Here is a 24,939-nt window from a genome sequence, read left to right as displayed (position 1 = left end):
GGGTCCGAAGACAGTCAAGATGATGTAGGGGAATGTTAACTACCCAAGCAATTAGCCAAAAGAACCTGAAAAATATTCAGAAGGGTATATTTAAGGTTAATCTACAGTTAAGCTTTAGGTGTTTTCCCGGGGAAGGACTAGGAATCGTAACCTTGGAACTGCTGGACAATGCCGCGCTTTATATATAGCTTGCCGGCGGAGGCGATTAAGCCCGACAATAAACGACCGGCTTACATAACCGGGCCAGGTTCCCCACAAAAGAAGTCACTCTGTACTGGGTTTACCGCAGGGTGATACATGCATGGAAAAGTCATGGAACTAGCGCTAGTCCGCTAGCCTTGCAACAAGGTCACCTGCAATTTAACGGCGTCATTATGGGTGTGGACAGAGTAATTTCTCACCCTCAACCACCAACCTCTTCTCCACCCACCCCTCCAATCACAAGACACCGCAGCCACAAGAAGGTTGGAAGGTTGGCCAACTCAACGGAGTTCCCTGCCATGTGTACCTAGAGTGACTGGCTCTTCGGATTCCTGGTGCACCATTTAGCGTTGAGTTTGCTGTCCAGGTTCGGACTCCGCATATCACTCTGCATACCTAACACGGCCGACTCCCCACTATACACATGCGGAACTACAACTACGTCTACAACCTATACACCATCCAGGCAAGCTTCCTCCAACCTAGACGACATGCATGGTTCCAGTTCCATACCCCTCCAGTCAACGACAAGACAGTCCCGGCGACGATTAGTTACCACTACCCCACAGAATATATTTCTCTTCCTTATTGCATTCCGCGCTCTGAATGCGCTCTGCGTCAGGACTTTTTTCCAGCCGGATGAGTTTTACCAATCGCTGGAACCAGCATGGCAAATAGCATTTGGCAAAGACAGTGGTGCTTGGATAACTTGGGTACGAATTTGCGTTGAACTTTTCGACTGCATTTACCGCGACTGACAAGAAAAAAAAAAAAAAAATCGTTCGCATTTAGGAATGGAAACATCACCTACGATCTTCCATCCATCCTTATATTTTTGCTGCGATATATTATCTGTCCAATTTAATATCTGAATCGATATGGGCATCCCCGCTAAATCGCGCAAACCTCTTGGTCGTGGCTCCAAAACTCACACAAGCGTATTTCGCTGCCATTGGAGATTTTTATACTTGGAAGCTGGCTGGCAAAATATATGGGAATTACAGCTATGAGGCCTGGGCTGCTGTCGGTGACACCGAATTTTGGATATTCATATATGGAATATTAGGCCCTGATTGTTTTTTTTTTGTGTAGCTAGCGCTGACCGCCCTGAGTCCCTGGCAATGGTTTTGTTCAACCCGAACATTATCAAACTGCCTTGAGGCAACCCTTACAATCGCCGCATTGTATTTGTGGCCGTGGGAATGGCCATCGGAGTCGCCCTCCTCCCAAGAAGCAGATGTTAAAAATGAAGTCACAAGAAACCGCTCCATCGCACGTCGAAATGGACCAATGCCATTTTCTAGGTATGGTGCGGACAGTTTCATATTTTGATTTAATCTAACCGTTGTATAGCTTGCGGTTATGTCTTCTTCTCGCTGCTCTTGCTTGCATTCTACGCCCATCCAATCTCTTTATTTGGATTTGTCTGGCAACTTTCGCTATATTCAAGACACCCATGTCAATCCACCAAGCGAAAACATCCCTCTTCCTCAGACCGACTACCAAAGAACTTTCAACTTTTATATGTAAAGCCGCAGTCTCAGGGTATGTTTCTTCCATCACATACAGATGTGAAAAATAAAATTAACATCACTTTAGATCCGTTGTACTTGGGATATCAATACTCCTGGATCGTTCCTATTACGGCTCTTGGACGTTTCCCCCCTTTAAATTTCTCTACTTCAATATCGCTCAATCCCTTGCCATATTTTACGGAAGAAATGACTGGCATTACTACCTCTCTCAAGGCTATCCACTTCTCCTCACGACAGCTCTTCCGTTCTCCTTAGTCGGACTTTTCCAAGCTTTATTCAGTAACCAGAAAAGTTACACCAGTCAACAGAACTCCATAAGTCGCCAACTCGCATTTGTATGTGTGTTTATGCCTGCTGTCCTTTCTCTAATATCCCATAAGGAAGTTCGCTTTATTTATCCACTCCTCCCATCCCTAATAATCCTTACCTCCTCGCCGTTGGTGAGATACTTTCTACCCGCCATCTCCTCCAGTTCGCCTTCAAATGTCCCCCGCCGCCTCTTGTTAATATTCCTCGTTCTCGTGAACGTTTGTATTTCCTACTATACAACTGCGTCTCACGCATCCGGCATACTCAAGATCATGGATTATCTCCGTGCCCAATACGAAAGTCACTATTTGACTAAGAACCCCACCAAACTAGAATCTCGATCAGCCCTTGCTCTTTCTCCCCTAATCCCGGCAGTGATGACGGTTGGCTTCCTCATGCCATGTCATAGCACCCCCTGGCGCTCCCATCTTGTCTTCCCTGGCATCCAAGCATGGGCTCTGTCATGTGAACCACCCGTAAACCTCAACTCAGTCGAAAAGGCCAACTACCTCGATGAAGCAGATCAATTTTACGCCAATCCCCTTGCTTTCCTCCAAAAAAATATGAAAGGGGGATTACGAGACTTCCCCCGAAAACCCTCCTACAAGCTCACCAACCAGGCACCCACACCCTCACTATCCCCCATCACCACTAATACAACTACCTACAACCATACCTGGCCCGACTACCTCATCTTCTTCTCCCAGCTGGAACCCACCCTCCTCACCGCCATGCACAGTTCATCCTACTCAGAATGCTACCGCACCTGGAACACAGCTTGGCACGACGACTGGAGACGCAAAGGTGACATCGTTGTCTGGTGCCTAGACCTAACCATCCAGCGCGACTGGCGCGAGCACACGCGCCACCAATACGAGGCCAACTGGCAACAGGGCATAGTGGAGCGCGAAAGACAACTGGATAAGATAATCGATGGGTTTCGTCGGGAGGCGACGTGGGGGTCCTCATGGTTAGGATCCCGGCCGGGAATGGGGGTGGGTGGGAACTCGTTCATCCCGTCTTTGTCATCCTACACGTCCTCCTGGTGGCCGTCGTCATCATCGCCATCATCACTCTTTTCAAAATGGCCCTTCTCATCTTTTCCACCTCTCCCCTCGTCACCTAGGTCCAGGAAATGGTGGCAGGTGTCCTGGTCCTGGTCGCGGCCTTCTATTTCGTCCCTGCAGCGGAAGGCCAGAAGGTGGCAGTTGACCTGGTCGTGGCCGTGGTCGTGGAGGTGGAGGAGGAGGCAGACTAGGTGGCCGGCGTGGATGACGGAGTCGCCGTGGGTGCCCGATTGGGATGGACTGGTGAGGAGGTCGAGAGCAAGGTCAGATAGGTGGCTATGGTCTTGAATGTGGTAGGGGTTTGAGTGGTTTGAGTGGCTGGGGCTTGTATGAGCATGTATCTATATATACCTTTTGGGTGTTTTCTTCTCAGCTCACATTCATATACTTTTCGGTTCAAGTATTTGGCTTTGTCTATTTTGTCCTTATTCCTATTCATTTTTCATCTCAAACTTTTCTTTTTCGTTGAACTTCTATTTGTAGATCGTTGTTTAAAGGACGTTTCACTTCTTGCATAGCAATTTTCAACATCAAGGGTGTTGGAATGGACGAAGGTGGTTGGTCGCTAGAAGAACTAGCAAGAAGATGGCTCTCTAATGTACGTGTATAGAAGGTATGAAAATCAGCTTGACAACGCAACTCTCTTGAGGTTTTGTTTTCAAGCATAGACCCTGGAGCCCATGTCTAGGTTTGTGAGCCGGCAAACTGGGGTGACCATCGTGCTCGATGCAAGTATATCATTACTTGTCGCTTCTCTTGCTTTCAAAATCGTGAACCAGCATTAAGCGCAAGTTTACGTGGGTCGAGAACCAATGAAGCCGCCCTTTTCACGACGAAACATTCAGTGGAGATGATGATAGGGACCTTTGAAAGTCCCTGGCAGATCTAAATAAATCTGTGATGACTGAATTCTGACATCAGTTTCAAAATATAGTTTCATGGGCCAATCTTTGTGTCTGTGTTCACAAGATTATGTCATCTGTAGAACTCACACCTTGTCTTAATTCTGCAGAATTGTGCAGTGTGTTCATATTCTTGACAGTTGTAGCATCTTGTCATCTGTGCCTCTTTATGAAAGATCTTCATCTCACTAAACATGCTGCTCATGATCAGCTCATTATCCATCAACAAGTTGATCTGTTTAGAAGTTGCAATATTCATTATCACACTTTCAAACTTTTCTTTCTTTCTATGCTGATAGACTGATATCTTCTGTATATGTACTTAGTTGCAGATTGCACTATTGCGGCTGTAGAATGTCACTATAGTCTTTTTTTCTTCTTCTTTTAGTCTGCTGCATTCATTGGAACACTCTTGGTCAAGACTGTGTAAGACACATTCTTAATCTGAGTCTTTTTTCTCAGCACTTTTAGTCATTTATTGCCATGTATCAGCATCTTCTTGATGTCTGATATGTCCGTGATTAGCACTATGTCTTCACTAGAAAGATATCTAACTGCTATCACTTTCTCTCTCAACTTGTCAGATAGACTGATATTCATATTGATCATAATTGCTGCTGGTTTGACCTTCTTTACTGAGATATTTGCACAGTCTTATCACAACACTGTGATTTTATATAATGTGTGATTTGACACTGTCTTAGCTGATGAATTTGCAGCTATCATAACTGTTCAGAAAGTAGTTTGACATATATTGCTCTCTTTTTCACTGTTTTTCATGCTCATCGTCTTCTTCATCTTTGTCAACAATATCTCTTCAATGTTTCTCTTTAAGCTGTAACAGCAGTACTTTTGTTTGATTCAACATCTTTCTTTCTTTCTTATTTATTTTCTTGTCCCTACTCTCATTGCAAAGAATCTCATTTAGTGTATGTATAACTGCTTCACATTTGATTATTATCTGCTGTGACGGCGTAGAACGAGCTCCGTCCAGAGTACTCGACAGTGTAAGGCCACTGGGCTGAAAAGGGTAATGCAATTGCCTAGTAACGGCATAGCAACACCCCACAGTTACGCTGTAAACAATTACCCTGTAAACAAATACCCCGTAAACACAGGAACCGCCTAGCAGCCGCGCTTAGGAAAGGGGTATATAAACAGAGCCTTCCCCGGACCCGTCTTTCAGGAACCATCTTAGTATTTCGTTGAAGTAGCTTACCTAGTTGGCAATCAAACACCTGTTTACCTGCGCCTAGATCGAAGCCGTGACAGCTGATAGTCATATTTGTATGAGAACTTTGTTTTTGGTTCGGAATGCTGTTGTATAAATCTATTAATTCAACATTCTTTTATAATAGTAGAAGCACTGAATTCACACTTAGCAAGTAGTAGATTGATTATTTCTCAAACAGTCATGATTCAGAGAGACTGTCCTCTCTCATTCATGAAGATTATTCATTGAACTAGAGATTCTTCTTCTGTAGAGATCAGTTTTCAATTTTTCAATTGAGCATTCACATGTGTGATTCAATAGGCTAGGGAGGAATAGAGAACATTATATAACTTAGAAGCGGCTCTAATAGTTAGTTGTAGTTTGTGTTGGAGAATTCCCCGGCTACCCGAGGTCACGTGCATATATATATATATATCTATTAGTTGTAGTTAGCTCGCTTAGAGTCCCACTGAACAACAAGGTTGATAACCGTCCTCTTAGAGTTTGCTTAGCTTTATAAGCTTTAATGACTAACAAAAGCCTGGCTTTCTGATTAGAAGTCTTTTTAGTGAGTGTCATTGACATAACTGAATTTGTGAATGATTTGGATGAAAGTGATCCAGTAGATGATATGATCAGGTAGGTGATTGATTACACTAGTTAACAAGTAGTAAACTATTTAGTAAGACTCTGAAAAAAATTCAGTTGAGAAAAATGCTTTAAGATTTATCTGAAGATATCAGAAAATGAACATCTGAAAATTGAAAGAAGAAAGGAAGAGAAATCAAACCTCAATCAAATGAAAATGAAAATGGTCATAAAAGATATAGGAAAAGCTATAGTTTTTGTATTTGTTTGAGAGTAAAATAGAAAAAAAGCAGAATAATAACAACAACCAAAACCATATATACAAGAAATAAAAGAAAAAAGAGAAAGAAAGTATCAATTCATTTTCATTAAAATACAGTACAAACAGAGAATACAAGAAACATACGAAAACACACACATGCATATAAATTATAAATCCAATTATCTCCCCAGTAATCCCCATTTATTTCCTTTCCTTTCCTAGGCTACCTCCTCCCCTGTTCACTGCACATACCTCGAACTCAAACTCGCAAATATATCCGGACTATGTCGACCATTCTGCATGCCGCCAATATCCACACTCGCCTGACTCATATGTGATCTTGCAGGGAACGGATTTCCAGTTCCTCTCCCCGCAATTCCTACTCCACCACCCCCTCCTCCACCTCCACCTCCCGCAGGTGTATTTCCCATTTGCGATTTCGCGCCCATTACGGCTTGGGAAAGGGGCATGGAAGGTACAGATGTAGTGGCCATGCCATTTGTGATGGGGTTTGGAGGGACGATGTGATATGGGTTCCTGTTCGTGGACTGGGAGGGGTTGAGGAGTGAACTAGGGTTTTGTTGTTGTACGGGGATGCCTGTGGGGGGCTGGGTTTGGAATTGGGGTTGCGTGGGGTCGGCGGTGGAGAGATCAGGGGTTGATTGTTGTAAGGGTTTTTCGGGGATTGTGGGTGGGGGTTGAGAGAAATTGTATAGCGCGAGGATGCTGGTTTTGTCGATTTTGCCCGTTTGTTGGGGGATGGGAAATTGTTGCGTCCCAGGGGTGAATTGAGGTTGGTAGGGTGGCATCGGTGCGACAGCTGAAGTGGCGAAAGGATTATAGGGTCCTTGATGGTCTTGCTGGATGAAATGTTGCTGCAGTTGTTGCGGTTGTTGCGGAGGCGGTACAGGCTGCTGCTGTGGCTGCTCTTGTTGCTGCGAGAATTGGGATCGCAGGGGAAGGATTGGCATGGTGTTGAAACGTTGAAATTGCGGCATTTCAGTTTGATTGGAATTGCCAGGGCTGTAGGCCGAGGCAGGAATTTGCGACTGAGGAACTTGGATTTGACCAGCCGTACTGAAAAATGGATTGGTGGGTGAAAGACTCTGTGACTGGCCCAAATAGGAGTTATTGGTTGTATTTTGCTGCGGAACCTGATCATTTTGGAAGAATGGATTATAATTGTCGTTCATGGGCATTGGCGATGCAGTAAGCACGTTTTGTGGTAACATGGTGACTGGGGGTGTCATAGATTGCTGATATCTCTGCAACGGCAACTGCCCTTGTTGACTCGGGTATCCGCCTGTAGTATTTGGGAATAAAGGCTGTGACACCTGGAGTTGTTGGAAGGACTGGTCTAAAGACAAGGTGGATTGTGATGGAGCGGGTTGCGATAGAGAATCAAAGGGATTGTAGGATGTGCCACCGTTGGCGTTGTGGCGTTGCGGTTCAACCTGACTACCCGCATAGCTAGATCTTGCACGCGACGGAGCAGAATCCAGATTTTCAAATGGATTAGTGGATACGGCGGACTTGGCGCTTTTTGTTGGCTCTGAGAATTGCGAACTCGTAGGTGTCGACTTCGGGACCGGAGCCCGGGTTCTTGGACGAGGATCAACCCCTTCTCCCAGCCTAACCAATGACTCGATAGTTTTATCCATATTCCCATTCATCCCTTTCAGGATCGTCGCATTGCGCTTGTTATCTGGAAATCCCAATTCTCGTAACGCCTCTAGTTTTGACTCGAATGTTCCACCTCTATCAACAACGCTGGCTCCAAAGCTTCTAGATTGTCTGTTTGACGAAAAGGTGTAGTCAACTTGAGGAGATATTTGTTCTGATTGGGCGGAGGTGCTGTAAAAAGGGGCGGACCGCAGACCAAAACCAAACCGCCTTCCCGTTTTTGGAGGTAGAGGTGGAGGCGACTCTACACGTGCTTTCGTGGAGGTGTAGCTGGGGTCATGTCGGCTGGGGGGCTTTGGTCGTCCATCCTCCAATACCTTCGATTCATATTTTTGGCGGATGAACCTCTCCATTGCAGAGTCAGCCTCGTCTACATCAATTGGGATAGGAGGTTTGACGTTTCTCGGGTTGTATATTTTGTTCACAACGAGGTTGCCATTTTTTCTCATATTCTTCGGTCAAAATATTAGCATCTGGGATGTGTTATAGCATTCTCAACGGTCACCAGCATTGTCACCTGGGCCAACTCACATCCACCTGATCTGATGACCAGCTATCCATGCTCAACGATTTCACCTTTGATATATGCGTGCCCAACTTGCGGTGCAGCGCAGCGCATCGCATGCACAGGAACACGCCCAGCTACCAAAACAAGAACGTTAGATATTAAGATTTATCAATGTAGCAGGCCGAATTTTATACCCCAGCTCTTGGCACAGAGAATAATTGAGATGTTCCAGAACACAACTCGCCGGTATACAGGAATATCAAGAGGAAATAACAAAGGTGGAAGGATGAAACTCACATTCCAGCTAGCCCATCCTATGTAGAACAGAAAGCGCTTAGCATGAGTAAAGAAGATCTTACCGGGGGGCAGTGCTGTGAGGGGAGGAGACATACCTGGATTCCTCGCTTGACAGTCAACACACCGCTCATTGCCGGGAACCGTTGTAATCAATTCCTGCAGGGCTCTCTCATTGCGTGCCTGTTGGCGTTTACTCAGAGCTGAAGTCATGTTTGCAGGACGGCTAATTTTCTGGCTGGTAGGTTGGCTGAGGGGGGAGATGGGGTTAAAGTTCTGAGAGTAACGGATGCGGTCGACAGATTATTCGTCTTACGAGAATTTTCGTGGGAGAAGAAGGCAGAAATGATAAAGGACGGAGAGATTGTCTGTCTGTCTTGCAGAAACTGCACGGGTCTGCAATCCCTGGCTAGCTTGGTAATTACTCCTATCTCGCGGGTGTCTCACGATGAGATTAGTGAGCGTGGGAGAGGGAGAGGGGGAGAGTGAACATCAAAATGGGGGAACACATTTAACACCAGTGTAAAGCAACGGTAATTTGTTCCTCGACAGAGAGAATGAGAGGGAGAGAGAGAGGGGTTCAGGGAGATAGAGCGTCGTGGTGGTGGTAAAGAAGTGGTCTGTAGTCGTGAGGCGGTGGTGCTGATGGTGGAGATGACAGCATTATTAAGTGCGGCTAAAAGCGATCTCGACTTTCTCCCTAAGGCGTTTTGGTGACGTTAACCAACACACCCCCTCAGAAAAACTATTCCAGCATTTCAACCCAGCTTCAGCCACTACCAACATACCTGGCTGGTGAACACCAACAATAGGTTGATTGCGTGAACTCACTGAGCTACGGCGTCTGTATGTGCATGAAGAAACATGCCGATCCCAGCTTGAATCCTCCTTTTCCTTAAAGAAAAATTGTTCCTTGCTAACAGTTCGGCTCTAACAGTTTTCCAGAACTACTTGGGTTTAACTAAAGCTAGTCCAGGAACTAGTTTTGACAGCTTGGATCCCAGCAACAGATCAAGGAAGCCAGCAAACAGAACCATGGAACTCGCATCACAAGTGACTTCCATGGATATTCCATATTTTATTCCACAACGCTGGATAAGGTTCACAAATGCTTGCGACTGGAAAGTTACGGCTGTGCGGCTGTTCATTCAGAACACGGGAACTATATTTACATTATATGTACGATCCAACACCTCGAAGTTAACGCCACTATCGAGACAGGTCCCGCGCAATCAGGCTTTATTAATAATCATCAGGGCATGCGACTTACATCTCTATCTCCTGCCACCTTTTCTACAAGGACGCACTCAGTGTATTATTCGGAACTGTCAATTCCTAATTGTGCCCTTTCATCGCCAGAGATGGAAACATCTCTGACTCCGAAGAGGCTTTCCCAGCCAAGTAAGCATGGATACTTTTGAACTTCTCCCTTCTGATGTATCATTCTATCTTTCTTCAGCATTAGGTCGTCATCTATTCATAGAAACATAGGACATCAGTGGGAAAGCCTTGGAATCTCAAGTGACAAGTAGTTGGCCAGATTGGAGTGAGTTTATCTCTCGTTGACCGTTGATGATTGAAAAACTATTAAAAACCCATTTCGCACTGAGAAAGGATGTAACTTTTCATGATCATTTTTCTAATCTGAGAAGCTCTTTATAACAGGTCACTATTTTAACCAAATCCCCAAATCTCCCATTTCACTTTCCAGCTATACACGGATCGAACACATATATTTTACACGTATTTTCTTCGCAATCTCAGAAAATGACGACTAAGCCCGACCGCCCAGTATTGGAGCTGCTTCAGGCTGAAGCTTGTGACGATGATCAAAGCTTCTTCCACATCCCAGTTGGCAATCGATATGTCAAATATCTCTCTATCAACCCAGGTCCGTACACACTGGAAGACATGTGCTTTGGGACCGTTCTAGCTAGCATTCTTCCAGACGTCCCTCATGGAAATCAAAAACGACGGCTTAGTGGGTCGTCCTTACTCTGAACGGGCTTGTTCCGACTGACTTTCCCAGTGTGAAAAACCAATGGCACAAAACCTTCATCGATTACTCAGACAGAGTGATAGGCCAGAGAATCCATACGGGTATCTATGAAGTTACATGCCCGTCATCACCAAATTCGCGCGACTCGAATGGGAGATCCAGTATATGTAGAACAAAACAACCGCTTGATCATGGCTGATTGACAGCCCTGACATCGCTCCACGGTTTCTCGGGCACTTGACTGGACATGGCCGGGTGACTGGGTTCTTGGTGGAATGCATCACCAATGAAAGTCACATGGAGTAGAGGATCTCAATGCCTGTCAGGAAACATTGTCTCAATTCCACAAGTTAGAGATTAATCACGACAATGTCAATGAATTCAAATTTCTCGTTCGCGGATCGAAGGCTGTTTTGATCGATTTTGATACAACCCGCAAATGTGAGGACCGGGATTCCCTGGGGGGGTGGGGGGTGTTTGAGAGCTTGCCGGGGTATCTCGCGAGTGAATCTACCAAAGGAGGGTGAGGAGCACTTCCTCGCGACAAAACACCTGAAGAAGTCGTATAAACATGTTGTTGTAGGCGGGTCGAGTGGGTTGAATATCAACGCTTTTCACTGGTAGCTGCGTCGTGTCGCTTGATGATCAATCTTGTTTTTCCAGTATTGGGTCGCTGGCCCGTGGCCTGAGATCTTCTGCTCTCCATTAGTTAAAAGAAGTAATTTTTCTTTTAGAAGATCAATCTCGATATATTTCTGGCTTCCGCCCTGGCTAGAAGTTGTACATGTACACACATAACTGAATGCCATGGAAATATGTAATGCTGAGAGTCAATTTTTTAGTTGGAATGTATTCACCCACTACGGAAATCATCGCAGAAAAGACACACTTTTCTCTAGATCGGCACCAGAGACGCCCCGAGCTGAAAATAGAAAATTTTGAGGTATATCTTCGCATAGAGGCCTATTTAATTAACCTTATTGAAAACTGAAGTTGTCAAGCATGCTTGTCATGATTGGGGTACAGGAAAACAGAAGTTCAGGAGCCAAAACTGATGCGTCAATTGACTTTTTTTGAGATCGTGTAATTTATACAGAGTCCTTTCACAATCAGGAAATATACAGTGGCTGAGGGCTTCACTGCCACTTGTCTACCAAAGGACACCTTGGCTCTACTCCGTACAAACTACGACTTCAGTCTTGTCTCGCTCGTCATCATCACTATCATCTACTCCGTAGAGCAACTGCAAAAGTCGATCGAAGAAGAAAACGCGCCTACCCCAGTGATCAACTAAATGGAAGAGCCATAACTCCACGTTCGCGTTGAAACATCGAACGATCATTGTTAACTGCGCGAGATGGGGCAGGGAAAAAGGTAAACCCAAGCGATAAGGTCACTCCGTCTCCACCAAGCCCCACCAAACCACCGTAACTAGCGGACATGACCGCGGGGCGCGGCAACAAGGATGAATAGTCGAACGCATCCATCGCCTTCAAAGGGCGACGGTTGTCATGATGAAAGCAAGCAAGCAACAGGCAGGGCAAAAAGGGTGATAGGGCGCCAGTCAAAGAGAATATTCATTTGATTTAGGTTCTCTTTTTGATTTTTGAATTTTTCTTTTCTTTTTCTTTTTCTTTTCCTTTTCCTTTTCCTCTTTTTTTTTTTTTTTTTTTTTTTTTTTTTTTTTTTTTTTGGATTGAGGGCCCTCTTAAATATTTTCTTCCGCTTTAACTTCCTCCTCTCCCCCTCATTAATTTCCTCGTCCTTGGTTCTCTTTTTACCCCATCATGGGATTCATTTTTGCCTTGTCTAACACTAGGTACCTAACCTAACCACATCTATGTCTGGCCCTTTCTGGCTTTTTCCTTTCCTTTCCAGTTCTCATTTCTCATTTCTTCTTCTCATATTATCCTCCTGATTGCTGGGGGTGATTGTCCACTTAACACAACATGCATGTCAAGCTTAATCTGCACTAATCTTACACATGAATATTTGCTCTAAAATCTCTTCTTTTTTCCCCCCATTCTTTCAAAAATCAGCTTTTCTATCTTATTATTTCTCTTATCATTACTGATGATAGAGCATGATGTTCAGTGAAAATTTTCTTGTCAGTTGTTAGAGGGTTTTTATTCTTTCATCAACATCATCATCATTCTCAATCAAGACAGAAGGTTATTTCGTTGCAAAGATCAGATTAATCCACTCAGGGGCATTAATCTTGACAGGATCACATTTTATGAAACATCTCCAGACCATCCTCTTGAGGTCTTCATTATGCTAACTTTTTCAGACAGATCCACAGCTGTGTTTAGATTGCAATTTGTTCCATTTTATTTTCACTCACACCAACATGGGGTGGCTAGTTCTAGGTGGGTGGGCCTCCTCAGGTAATCATCACCAGATACTGTTGAACTGTGTGTTTTCCCTTTCTTCTTGACAGCCTCAGGTAGGTATGCGTATGTTGGTATATATGTTGTGACCCTTTCAGACGAGGAGGATTTTGGGAGTTTCGAGTTCAAGTGGAACTCCTCATATTAACAACCCTTTCCTTGCAGACAAATACAGATGTCCTTAGGATGGTGTTGCATGCCTACTTTAAGTATGTATGTACAGGACCAAGAGCGTCAACAAGGCTGGCAACAGGCAGCATATGTTGTTGTTGAAGGCCAAGCAGTTCAGCAGCAATTATTGCACCCCATCCCATGGCATCTCACCTTATGCCATCCAAGCTATGCTAAGAATGCCAGTGGTGAACGCCAAAAGCGACAACATTTCCCCTTCTTTTGAGGCTGCGGCTACTACTGACTGACTTGCTGACTAGCAGGCCTATGCAGAACATACCTTTTCTCTGACAAAGTGTTGAGCACGCAGCGTAGAATATATCGCTATCCCTCTCCCCACCCTCCCGCATACTCCTACTTCATTTATTTACTCATTCCACCCCACCCTTCTTTCACTTTCTCTCTCCCTCTCTCCCTCTCTCCCTCTCTCCCTCTCTCCCTCTCCCCCTCTCTCCCTCTCTCCCTCTCTCCCTCTCTCTCCCCCCTTTCTCCTCGTATTATCTGTCGACTACACCAGTGCTGATGCCGTGGTACGCTAGCCGGAAACGGCCTAGCGCCTGTAGCCACAGGCCTCCGCGCTATTCCGTTCTCGGCCTAGCACGGGCGTCCTCCCTCGCTCCTTCGCTCTTTCCCTCTCTGCCCTCTCGCTGTTTTCCCTCATTCCTCGTTTTTCTCTTGTTTCTTGTTCTTTCTGCTATCTTCAACTTCCTCAACCTCAACCTCCACTTCATCTCTTCCATTATCCTCTCGTCTCGTGTTGCTTTTCCCCTCTGCCTCTCATACTTTCTCGTTCTCTTAGGTTTTCTCGCCCATGTTCCTCTTGCTGGGACTTTCCACGGCTCCCGCCTCCGCTTAGCCATCCTTCTCTCCCTCTTCCCTTTCCTCTCTCCATTCTTCTTCCTCATATCCGCCTCTTCCATCCTCCTTTCATTTCAAATAGTCGACTATCCCATCGTCATCCACCCCACCGACTCCTCCGCCTCGATTTCGTCGTCTCTTTCGTATGCGCTTCATCAAGCTTCATCAGCACCACAAACAGCACAACAAATACCAACAACAATACCACACCCATCCGTTATTCATCGTCATCGTTGCGAGCGTTGCTCAAACGACTGCCCTATCGATTTCATCTCGTGTCCTCTAGATTCTGACCTCCATATTTCCTCTTCCATGCTAAGGTGTCAAAATCTGTTAACAATTCATAATCCCACCCTTCGAACACATTATTTTCTCGCATTGCCACACCGCTTGATCTGTGATATTCTCTGTTGGTCTTGCAGCCCTTCTCGTTCTCGCATAGTGTTCATGTTCTTCTAGTTGATGACTTCTTCGGTCAGAACGAACACAATCCAACAGGAAAAGTTTTGCGCGCGTCCCTTGAAGAAACAAACGACTCACTCCTCATCTCCCCTCTCATCTTAATTCATCAACTCGACAGAGTTTATCGGATCGAAAGGTCTCGAACTAAGAGATAACATCGTGTTTTAGAGAAGGTACACTGTCAGATTATGACAGATACCTTCTCTCTAGCCGCAACGACGCATTCCACAGCAAACCCTCTTTCGGTCACCGTTCACCCGCTCCCCTCTCCTCTACCAAATGGTAATGTCGCCCAGTCTGTCCAGGAAGACGATGACGAGCCCTATACCATCAAGTGCATCTGTGCCTTCGAGGACGATGATGGCCACACCGTTTTCTGTGAACGTTGTGAAACTTGGCAACACATCTTATGCTACTACGGCGGTGATGAAGTCCCCGAAGTTCACAACTGCACAGATTGCGAGCCAAGACCTCTTGATTCGAACCTCGCCACAGAACTGCAGAAAAGGTGCCGAGAGGAACAGAGCGATGGCGGTGACCGAAAGACCAAGAGATCCGGCTCGAAATCCCAAAGGAAGAAGACAAAGGACTCCCATACGAGCGGCGATCAAACCAACGGCTGGTCTCATGAGAGAAGCGGCTCGAACTCGAGAGACAACAACCACCACCCTCCAATAAAGAAATCGAAGTCTAGCCATCGCGCTTCAAACTCTATAAGTGCTCTTACCGGTCTTCTTCCTTCACAATCAGGTCCAGACAATCGGAAGCGAGCGACATCCGTGTCGGCTATGAGCCCTACCAAAGCATCCCTTATACCCAGTATTCCCCTCTACTCCCAGGAATTCCTTCACCTTTACGATAATGACCATGCGAATGTGGATATTCCCAGCAATCTGTTCGACAATCTTAAACTGGCAACCGATCTTTCATCTTGGGTTCAGGATCCCGTAAACCTTGCTCTCGTTGCAAACGGTCGCTCTTCAAATGATGTTTTTACTTACCTAGACCGTCCTCTTGACCCTACTCAGTGGCCACTCCTCTCGAAACAAACCGTTACAGACACTACTGTGGAATACAATGGAAGGCACCCTACGTGGCAGTTTCTGACCGTGGAGAACGATGTTCGCAAAGATGAAATAATTGGTGAAGTCAAAGGGAAAGTAGGCCATTTCCGCGATTACTGCCTGGACCCCAACAGCCGCTGGCAAGAGTTGCGCCATCCAGAACCTTTTGTGTTTTTCCACCCTCAGCTTCCAATATATATCGACAGTCGTAAAGAAGGCTCTATGCTGCGCTATGTTCGACGATCATGTCGCCCAAACGTAACCATGAAGACCGTCATCACCAATGACATTGAATATCACTTCTGCCTCGTTGCCAGCCAGGATATTACGGCCAAATCAGAAATAACCATGTGCTGGTATCTAGACCCCCAAACGTTTCCTTCCAACGGGTTTGTGAAGCAGGAAGGGTCCAATGATGGCATCTCTGACGCAGCCGCAATCTCTATAAGTAATGTTTTGGCAAATTTCGGAGGTTGTGCTTGCGATTCCTCGAGTGCCTGTCACCTAGCAAAAATTGATTGTCGCCGGCCCCCAAAGCATGCAGAACCCACCCAGAAACAGGTAAATGGGAGGCGGAAAAAGAGCAAAGCGAAGAATGCAATCTCTCCTGTTAACACTGGCATTGCAACTAACAGTCGAGCTGGAAGTGAAGCTGTAAAGGCTCAAGGCGGTGAGGAGGATCGTGTTGAGAGCAGATCAAGGTCCACATCAAATCATCCACGAAGTCCTGATCTGACCCCCATATCGCACAGTCCTACTACAGATCCATTGGCTTTGATGCCTGGTGAGCTCTCTGCGCGGGAGAAACGTAAAATTGCGGCGGCAGAAAAGAAATTCGAGCAACTTGAGCATGACCAGCAACACCCCCCAAAGAAAAAGAAGAGAACCAGTGGTGCCTCTGCCCAGGTTACTAAAACTGGTGTAAGTTCCCCAAATCTTCCAGGACTTCCGTTTTGAGAGGAGTACTAACTTACATATCATAAACAGGCGGCCACCTCTCACACTCAACCGAAAACTTCACGCTTAGACCCCACAAACGCCCGTCGATCGTCTAGTTCTCCTAGAAAACGATCACCCACGTCCGTTACCCCAGGGCGTGGTTCGCAATCATCTCAAAAGAAAAATTCAAGATCAAGCACCCCAAACGTAACATCCCCTCTTCGTCCCAAATATGTTGATTCGGAAATGCAGACGGAACCAGACGAAAGTGACCCGTACTTTGTGCCTCCCAAACCTACTCGACGGCCGTCCTTTGTTCCTTTGACAACCCGGCTTCTCAAACGATGCCATCAGGACCGATTGAGGCTTCAGGAAATGAACAATCGTATTAATCAGTCGCCGGGACAAATTCGTACTTTACCTCTGATACCAAGTTTCAACCATGGTATCAGCTCCGCTCATCACCATCGAGAAGATGTCGATATGAAGGACACCGACGCCGACATAGCAATGACTCCACCCAAGGATCCGCATACTAGCACGATCCTGGCATCGCCAGGTGCTAGTGCGTTGTCGTCCCTGCATATATCAACTCAAGCTGCCCCCGCACCCATTCATTCCTTACCATCAACCGTTGCCCACAGCTTCCGCATGCCACGTAAACCACCTGATAGACCGTATTCCGACCTCCGCATTCATCTACCCACATCTCAATTGGCCAGTCCTGCTGCACCGTCCGCCAATACACCAATTTCAACAACACCAATTTCAACAAGTTCCATAGCCCAAGCTCCGTTCAACATCAAACCCACTACCTTGCAGCCAGCAACTCAGAGCCCCGGTTCCAGCACTACGGCGCCCAGTCCTGTAAAAAAGAAACTAAGTTTAGGTGATTACATGAGCCGACGGGGTACATTGGCGACGCCTACTACTGACAAACCCCATCCTCCTCTCTTTCCGAGTTCGAGCACGCAACAGCCCCAGCTAAACCAAATGCAGCCACAGGCCGAGCCCAGGAGCCCTAATACAAATGAAACGCACTCTGCCGATGCAATGAAGCATGATATCTCTACTGGCATTAGTGCTAGAGCTGTTACCACTGATGTTGTAATGAAGGATGGTCCTATTCTTGAATCCCCATCCGGGGAGGTACATGGTGGCAGTGGTGGTAATGGCACGGGCGATGGTCCGTCAAAAGATCCGAGGTTGCAACCGCGATAACCAAACTTTTCACCTCCTTGAATATTTGATATTTTCTTTGTTGTACCCGTACTATTGACTCTGTTATTTTCTTTTTTAAAACTCAACCGTCGAGTTTCGTTTAAATTCAGCGAACTTGAATGCTTTACAGCCGGTGTTGGAGTTGGTGTTGGGGGCTTGGTTTTTTTGAGAGGTAATTCTCTTTTGAAAAAGAACATTTTCTATGTCTTCCAAGTGTTTCCTTCCTCTTAATGCTTCTTTTTCCGACTTCTCTGCAACAAAATAGGGAAAACGGCATGGATGGCGTTTCGGTAAGGGGCAGGCATGGAGCCTTTCGTGCGGGAGCTTATGTTCAATATTTTTTATTTTCTTTTTTCGAGCCTCTCTTTTCATGGGAACTTGACGAGGTATAAAACCCAAAACCTGGGCATGAATGATTTGGGTTCTGATTCCTTATGATTTTACCTGTGATTTTGATTTTGATCTGAAGTTGATACGATCAGATTAGGATCTGGCGCAGGTTGGGTGGGAATTTTCCTGTTTCTCTTCATGTTTTCTCAACGTGGTAGCCTTGGTTTTCACGGATTGTAACATTGCTTTCCTCCCTTTATTTCCTTTTCATTTTACGTTCCCAACATCTGAAGGAGAATGAATGATCTGCCAATGGTTTGTTTCCTCTCCCATTTTACTTACACTGGCTTTAGGTTGTTTTCACCTTGATAGCCACGGTAGCTCGCTGTCCCCTATATCTTCGTTCTTTTGTGTTTCTAGTGCTTATTTAAATCATTTCTTTCTCTTCTCTTCTTTTCTTGTTTCCCTTTTTACTGTCGATTTGATTCAGCTTTTGTTAATTAGGTAAAATATCATATTAGGTACTCGATGTGCCGAACATCATGGATTGGAGTATCTTCGGAGTTCTTCTATGACATGGTACGATATGAAATGATGAATCCTTTATTTTTTATCTTCCATCTCATTTTATCGGTGGGTTTGAATTTTAGAACTCAAGTTCAAACGCTATTTTGTCTTTCTTGAATAGAGAAGAGAATTTATTTATGTTTGATCCATTCCAAAGCTTTTTTCAAATGGTTAACATCTTGGATCTGCAAAATGTAATCTGATCACGTGGTTGAATCTTCTCCTAGCTGCTTTAGCATATGCGGCTCTTTTTTCGAGATTACCTAAGTCGACTTTCTGCAATCACAGACATCTAGATCTACAGAGCACAACCATTTACTATCAGAACATACGCGACACATCGCAAATCCCTCTTGTTTTATACTCTATACATACACCTATCGAGGGTGCCTGCTCTAAATCCTATTGACATACATACAGCCTATAAGAAAGAATATACAGACGTTCGTCCACTGACGCGCAGGAACCCACCTGTGGACGAAACTGAACTGTAGTTTACCCTATACGTTTCGCGCCATGGCGACGACGGCGGCAGATTCTCAAACATCAACAGATCCTCTCCTAACTGACCCCCTCCTCTGCCTCCGCCGCGCCCTCTCCTCTGCGTCGACCTCTCCTGTCCTCCTCACAACCTCCCTTCCACCATCCACATCCACATCCAACTCCAATCCCCAAGCAGAAATAACAACGACTGACCTCGCCCTAGCCACACAGCTCTACCTTCCTTCGACACCTCCATATAATGTTCCCCAATGTATTCCCCTCTCAACTCCAACCCGCTTCATATCCTCCGCCTCCGGAAACATCCCCATCGACCTGCGTAGCATATACTTTGCCTGGCTGAAAAGGGACGTGGCAATTCCGGAATACATTGCTAGTGCACAAAGTGTTAACGAGGAGGTTGAGAAGAATGTGAAGGATGGGAAAGCGGAAGGTGAGGGTGGAATTGATAAGGTGCTCAATCTTGTCTTTGTGGAACGATTGGATCTTATTACGTGGCTGGAAGGGGCTTCGGAGGATAGTGAGTATATCAAACCATTGGCTGGGGAAGGAGGATCGATTTCGATAGAGGGTGTCGGGGCCGGTGCTGGTGCTGGTGCTGCCGCACGATCAGCGCAGGAGGCAGCTCGGGTTGCGACTGGGGCTGCAGGCGGAACTTCGACTGTTTCCGGTGCCGGTGTCGATGGGCAAGTTGCACCTGGATCGCAGGCGGCTGGTGTCGGGGTAGGAGGCAGGCCGGTTCGCACTATTGATCCGCGGTTGCAGGAGATATATAATGGGGAACGGAAGATGGGGGATCGGAATAGTGTGCTCAGGGGGATTAGACCGACAGTGAGTTTTTTTATATCATCCATCATCTATATAACATCTATGTCTCTATGGACCAGGGTACTGATATTCCATATACAGGAATTCTCTCACGTGCGCAAAACTGCTGAGATGTTTCTGGGTCGCAACCGCTCACGACCCAGCCAGCACACACAAAGCACGATGTCAAAATCAGGCGTGAAACCTCAAACATCTACCTCAGGATCTTCTCTGATAAAACAAGCCACCCCACCATCCTCCGCCAACCCTTCCTCTCGCCGCCCAAACCCCATCATCCTCCTCTCCCCCTCAGCCTCCTCCCTCTTGCGCATGTCAAATATAAAATCTTTCCTATCAGACGGTGTTTACGTGCCACCTGACCACCCCACCCTCGCCACCTCCACAGCCCCTAACCTTCTCTACATCTCCCGCGCCCTTCAAACCATCTCAGACCCCACCTCCTCCCATTCTGCCAACAAACCATCCTCATCACAATCCTCCGCTGCTGCAGGCAGCCAGGCCCGCAGATCCACCCGCTTCATCCTCGTTGACAGCACCGCAGACTTCAAGCCGGACTACTGGAATCGTGTCGTCGCAGTCTTTACCACGGGCCAGACGTGGCAGTTTAAGTCGTATAAGTGGTCGTCTCCGCCAGAGTTATTTAAGCATGCAACGGGTATCTATGTGGGGTGGAGGGGGGAGGATGTTCCGAGGGAAGTTAAGGGATGGGGGAGAGGGGTGAGGAGTTTTGCAATTGATCGGTGGGATGAGAAGAGTGCAGGATTGAATGGGGCTGGTGCTGCAGGTCTGGGGGCTGCCGGTGGAATTGGCGGAAGCGGGAGGTGGAGGGATAGAGGGGTTGTGGAGGGCATTTGGATGGCAATCGAGGAAGGGATGAGGGGTAGAGGTTGGGGAGGTGGGAAGGGAAATTAAGAAAAATTTCCCCTTTATTTTGGTTTTGTTCTTGTTCCTGATCATCCTTCTGATGTTTTCTGCTCTTTGTCATTTTCATTTTTCCCTTCTTTTACTTCCTCAATCTTGTCATATCTGAGTGGATCTTCAGGAATAATAAAGTGCTAAGTATCCGCCCGTTAAAATGTATTACTATCCAGAGCGTTGAAGATTTTCACCTGTGATTCTTGTGAGTTTGAATGTCAGGAGTCAGCTAACCATTTGCTATGGCATTTCAATTCTCTGTCATCTTGTGCATTAGAGCATGCGACATCTCAAATCAGCAGAGAAATGCGATGACCGGTTCCAGGATTTCTAGACCATGGTCTAGATGCATGTTCAGTACCATTGCAACTATTGCGTTTCCTGGAAATACTCTAAAGTAATAAATATCACAAAAGATTAAAGCAGAGGGGTATCCGCTGGATGCTGATCCTGTCACTGAACACAGAACAATTCAAATTTAACCAGCGTATTAAAAACTCACCTTGCTCTGCTCTACCCTGGCCTGCTAAACATAATATAAAACGTTAATTTAAACCATGCTTCTAGGCCCTAGAAATGTTAGAGTACATGAAAGAGAAGCAGACAGGAGTACGGTGGTTCGGGGTAAGCAAGAACGGACAAAAATTCCCTCGCCTCCTTTTCGCGATTTGTTCCCTTTTTACATTTAAAAGTTTTGTTGAAAGTCGGAAGTTAAGCATGATGACGAATATCGCGTGCGTATGTGTCACGTGTCGCAGGAGGACAACCATGAACCCTGTAGTTATAAGAGTCTCGAGTGACACATCGGAAAAAGAGAGTATCGAGAAAAGGATCAAAACAGGACGTCTAGAGAAATAGATTGGAAATGAATGATGGATATATTTGAATAAACATAAAAATCTTGGCTTTGCAGTTGTGTTCGACGGGGAGAAAAAGACCTTTGAATGAATTTTATGTTTCCAAATCTGAAGGAGATGAGGTTAATGATACGATGAATCTATATAGTCCAAACCAAACCACCAAAACCAAACCAAAGGCCAGAAAGAATATTTATATGAAGTGGGAAATATAAATAACGAAAAATAATAGAATATAGGTACTTTAAGAAAACACACAAACAATGCGGGCAGACAAGTGCTAATAAGACAAGAAGGTGGCCAACCAAGGGGATATGAGCGAATTGAAAAAAAGGTGAAATGGGAACAAGTAAAGAGAAAACCATGTTTCAAAATGATATAGATAAAAAGTAAATAACCCAATTAAGGCAATAATTAACCCATGCTCAGTTTGGGTGGGGGGGAACATTAAAAGCAAATTAAAATCTTTCATGAAAAAAAAAAAAAAAAAAAAAAAAAAAAAAAAAAAAAAAACCCAGCATGCTAGATGAAGAAGGAAAATGAGAACCAGTGTCGGTAAATAAACAAAGAATGAAAACAAATATATAGATATAAATGTATGTCGAGTTAACCGGGGGGGGACCGGAAATAACATTAGGAAAAGCAGTGTGGGAAATGTGTCTCTTATACGGTTCACCCGATCGTTTCGCTTCGTGTTTTGTTCCGTTTTTTGCCGGGGAAGATTCAAAATGAAGAATGTGGAAAATTGAATTATGTGTGGTTTATGACTTCATGGGCTGAGCGGGATTGGGCAGACTGGCTCCCGGTTCTGGAACGGATTGCGTGAAATTGATGTTTGGAAATAGCGAACCGGGACCGTGTGGCAAAGAGTGACGAATCTGCATGTACACTGCTGTCAAACTGAAGGCAGACGGAACTGCTGAAATGTTGTGAGCACATGTTGCTGTTCTCCACGAGTCATGATAAAGTTAGGAGACAAACCGGATATGCCACCCTTCGACTTCATCATGAAGAAGACTCCGTAACGCACGCGCACACATATGTAAGTAGATACCCATTAACTGCAATTAAGTCTGATCTTTCCGAAGCATCGAGGAAAATGAAAGCTTTTTTTTTTTTTAAAGAAATTCAGAAAGACATAGAAACTTCGTCCATCTGGACCGGGAAGTCTTTTGGGCCCACGAGATGTTTTATTTTGGAAGGAAAAACAAAAACCATTTGTCACATCAAGATCTGTTACATATCGTAAAGCATAACCGAAGTTCATGATTTTGTAGATCGGCTTAAGGAGCGTTCAGGGATGGGAGCAGCAGTGGGAGAGTATGACCGGCCAGAGGGATTGTTTAGCTCGACGTCATGGTCCTGTAATACAACAGCGTACTTTGGATCGCGCACAAATTTCGGAACGGAATCCTGCATCAAAATCAGATCCCAATGTCCAAAAGGAGAAACTAAATACCGCAGAGCACGAGGCAAAGAGGCGGTGAAAGGAGCAAGAGACTACGTACGCTTGACATAAGCTTGAAGACGGAAATCTGGGCAAGCTCGAAAAGGCCCACGACTTCAGTTAAGCTCTTCAGCATTGATGCGTCGTCGCCAACGGCACGTGTCATGCGGCTAGCAAGACTGTTTCGCAGAGCATGCTCGATATTCAGCTCGCAGGGAGATCCAGGGGCAAGGAAAGCGTTGTATAAGCCTGTTGTTTTTCTCTCCATCAGTTATTACATGCAACGAACCACGTGGTAGATATACTGTAGGTAAGGCATTGGTGGAATTAAATACAGTGTGTGGGAAACACTGCAAAAGGAAAACATGACCAAAGAGAGGGAGTAGGACAGAAAGCTATGCGCGGACTCACCATATGCACTAGCGAGGGTTTCACGAACGGCATCCATTTTCGCGAATGAACCAGCTTTTTCTCTCCGGTGATAGTCCGCTGTAAATTCGGAAACGTCGAGGTAAAACGATAGATTCTCCTCGCAGAGGGAATAGCGCAAGAATTCCCTGAATAGTAATCGCAACGCGGGATCTTGCAGGATATTGTTTAAGCGAGCATTGTTTGAATCTCGAGGCGCAATTCGTCCATCGAATGTAGAAACCACGGGTTTTTCCCGTGCGATCCATCCACATATCCGCGAACCTCGCTCAGTCACTGCATAAATGGCATATTTGGTAGGTTGGAAAAGTGTAGCATCGGGATTTTGCTGAATAAAATTCTTGTCCTCGAAGACCACGCTTATCAAGCCCTGTTTTACGAACATCGTGGCAATCTCAAACGTTTCCAGACGGTCTATAATTGTGCAGCAGTCCATCAACCAATCCACTGCCGCTTTCCCCGTAAACGTGTTGTGAATGATTTTATCTCCCACTTTCCTTTCCCTAGCTAGCTTTACTCCCACAAGTCCATTAGAATAGTCACTCACGGAATCCGAATCCGAAGTTGACACTGAGGACTTGATATTAGGGCCATCTTGGCCAGCAAACCGACGAAATATCACTTCGATTGTAGCACGATCCTGAGAAATCTGATCTGTGGTACTATCTCGTTCCAGGATCACCAATTGCATAGTATTCCGAGGCGATTCAAGCACATCCAGTATGTGTCTGGCAGTGATACCATTTCTCTGGCAAAATCGTTGCAAGATGTGGATGCCCTTTGGGGTTAATTGGAAGAGCGCACCCTTGAGAGGGAATTGAGTGGTTACCCGTCCGTCTACGGATTCGATGAACCTGGCATCTACAGACCGTTGACATACAGCTCGGGCCATCTCTTTGGCCATGGAAAAAGTTGTGGTGGTGGTGGTCGTGACAATTCGCGAGGGATCCTTTGGATCTGGCATGCGATTAGACTGAGAGAATTTTAGGGAACCGAGATTGTTGATGGCCTCTTCCGCGGTGAAGGTGTGCTCAAACTTGGAGAAACGCACTCGATGTGTCTCTAGTTTCAGGCTGACAATGAGCGTTGAAAAGAGATCTTTGAAATCTCTTGTAAATGGCCTATCATCGCTCGTCATGCGCAACAAACGAGACGATGTTTGGTGCATTTTGCCGTTCGACATAACAGTTTCTGATTCTTCTTGAGGAGTATAGGAACTGCCCAAAAGTGGAGCGAACCCGTGATTTCCCTGCAAGGTATATCGTCGAGGGTATGGGGGTTGATTGAGAGGAGCTGAAGGAGTAAGGGTAACGGGCAGGGAAAGTAGGGTCAACGTAAAGTTGTTTGCGGAGCCTTTAGATATGTGTTGGTCCTGCTCGTCTACACCACCACTACCCGA

General features: G+C 45.7%; 6 protein-coding genes across 6 annotated transcripts in view; 4 read left to right on the top strand and 2 right to left on the bottom strand.

Annotated features, from left to right (window-relative positions):
* Positions 1 to 374: 374 nt before the first annotated feature.
* PAAG_06430 (GPI mannosyltransferase) lies at positions 375 to 3,303 on the top strand (the record flags this gene model as incomplete). Its single annotated transcript, XM_015845888.1, has 7 exons — positions 375 to 464; positions 513 to 914; positions 994 to 1,224; positions 1,294 to 1,505; positions 1,555 to 1,746; positions 1,801 to 3,040; positions 3,172 to 3,303. The coding sequence occupies 7 exons, from the start codon at positions 375 to 377 to the stop codon at positions 3,301 to 3,303; spliced, it is 2,499 nt and encodes an 832-aa protein (XP_015700114.1).
* A 3,013-nt stretch (positions 3,304 to 6,316) lies between these two features.
* Positions 6,317 to 8,775, bottom strand: PAAG_06428 (hypothetical protein; the record flags this gene model as incomplete). Its single annotated transcript, XM_015845887.1, has 4 exons — positions 6,317 to 8,212; positions 8,292 to 8,402; positions 8,566 to 8,582; positions 8,661 to 8,775. 4 exons carry the CDS (start codon positions 8,773 to 8,775, stop codon positions 6,317 to 6,319), a joined length of 2,139 nt encoding a protein of 712 aa, XP_015700113.1.
* Positions 8,776 to 10,329: 1,554 nt separating this feature from the next.
* PAAG_06427 (hypothetical protein) lies at positions 10,330 to 10,563 on the top strand (the record flags this gene model as incomplete). The annotated part of the gene is made up of 1 exon (XM_015845886.1): positions 10,330 to 10,563. One exon carries the CDS (start codon positions 10,330 to 10,332, stop codon positions 10,561 to 10,563), a length of 234 nt encoding a protein of 77 aa, XP_015700112.1.
* Positions 10,564 to 14,630: 4,067 nt separating this feature from the next.
* PAAG_06425 (hypothetical protein) lies at positions 14,631 to 17,666 on the top strand (the record flags this gene model as incomplete). Its single annotated transcript, XM_002791640.2, has 2 exons — positions 14,631 to 16,427; positions 16,494 to 17,666. 2 exons carry the CDS (start codon positions 14,631 to 14,633, stop codon positions 17,664 to 17,666), a joined length of 2,970 nt encoding a protein of 989 aa, XP_002791686.1.
* A 1,413-nt stretch (positions 17,667 to 19,079) lies between these two features.
* PAAG_06424 (hypothetical protein) lies at positions 19,080 to 20,804 on the top strand (the record flags this gene model as incomplete). The annotated part of the gene is made up of 2 exons (XM_002791639.2): positions 19,080 to 19,895; positions 19,974 to 20,804. 2 exons carry the CDS (start codon positions 19,080 to 19,082, stop codon positions 20,802 to 20,804), a joined length of 1,647 nt encoding a protein of 548 aa, XP_002791685.1.
* Positions 20,805 to 22,927: 2,123 nt separating this feature from the next.
* PAAG_06423 (developmental regulator flbA) overlaps positions 22,928 to 24,939 on the bottom strand; it is a gene marked incomplete at both ends in the record, with an annotated part of 2,410 nt that continues 398 nt past the window's right edge. Inside the window, 3 exons of the mRNA XM_015845885.1 lie at positions 22,928 to 23,077; positions 23,173 to 23,360; positions 23,523 to 24,893. Of these exons, the coding sequence (XP_015700111.1) occupies positions 22,928 to 23,077; positions 23,173 to 23,360; positions 23,523 to 24,893 (1,709 nt within the window). The remainder of the gene's footprint in view (positions 23,078 to 23,172; positions 23,361 to 23,522; positions 24,894 to 24,939) is intronic.

Source organism: Paracoccidioides lutzii (genome assembly GCF_000150705.2).
Source record: "Paracoccidioides lutzii Pb01 unplaced genomic scaffold supercont2.18, whole genome shotgun sequence".
NCBI classification, from domain to species: Eukaryota; Fungi; Ascomycota; class Eurotiomycetes; order Onygenales; family Ajellomycetaceae; genus Paracoccidioides; species Paracoccidioides lutzii.
The sequence above is the reverse complement of the archived record's forward strand: the minus strand, read 5'-3'. Positions and strand labels throughout refer to the sequence as shown.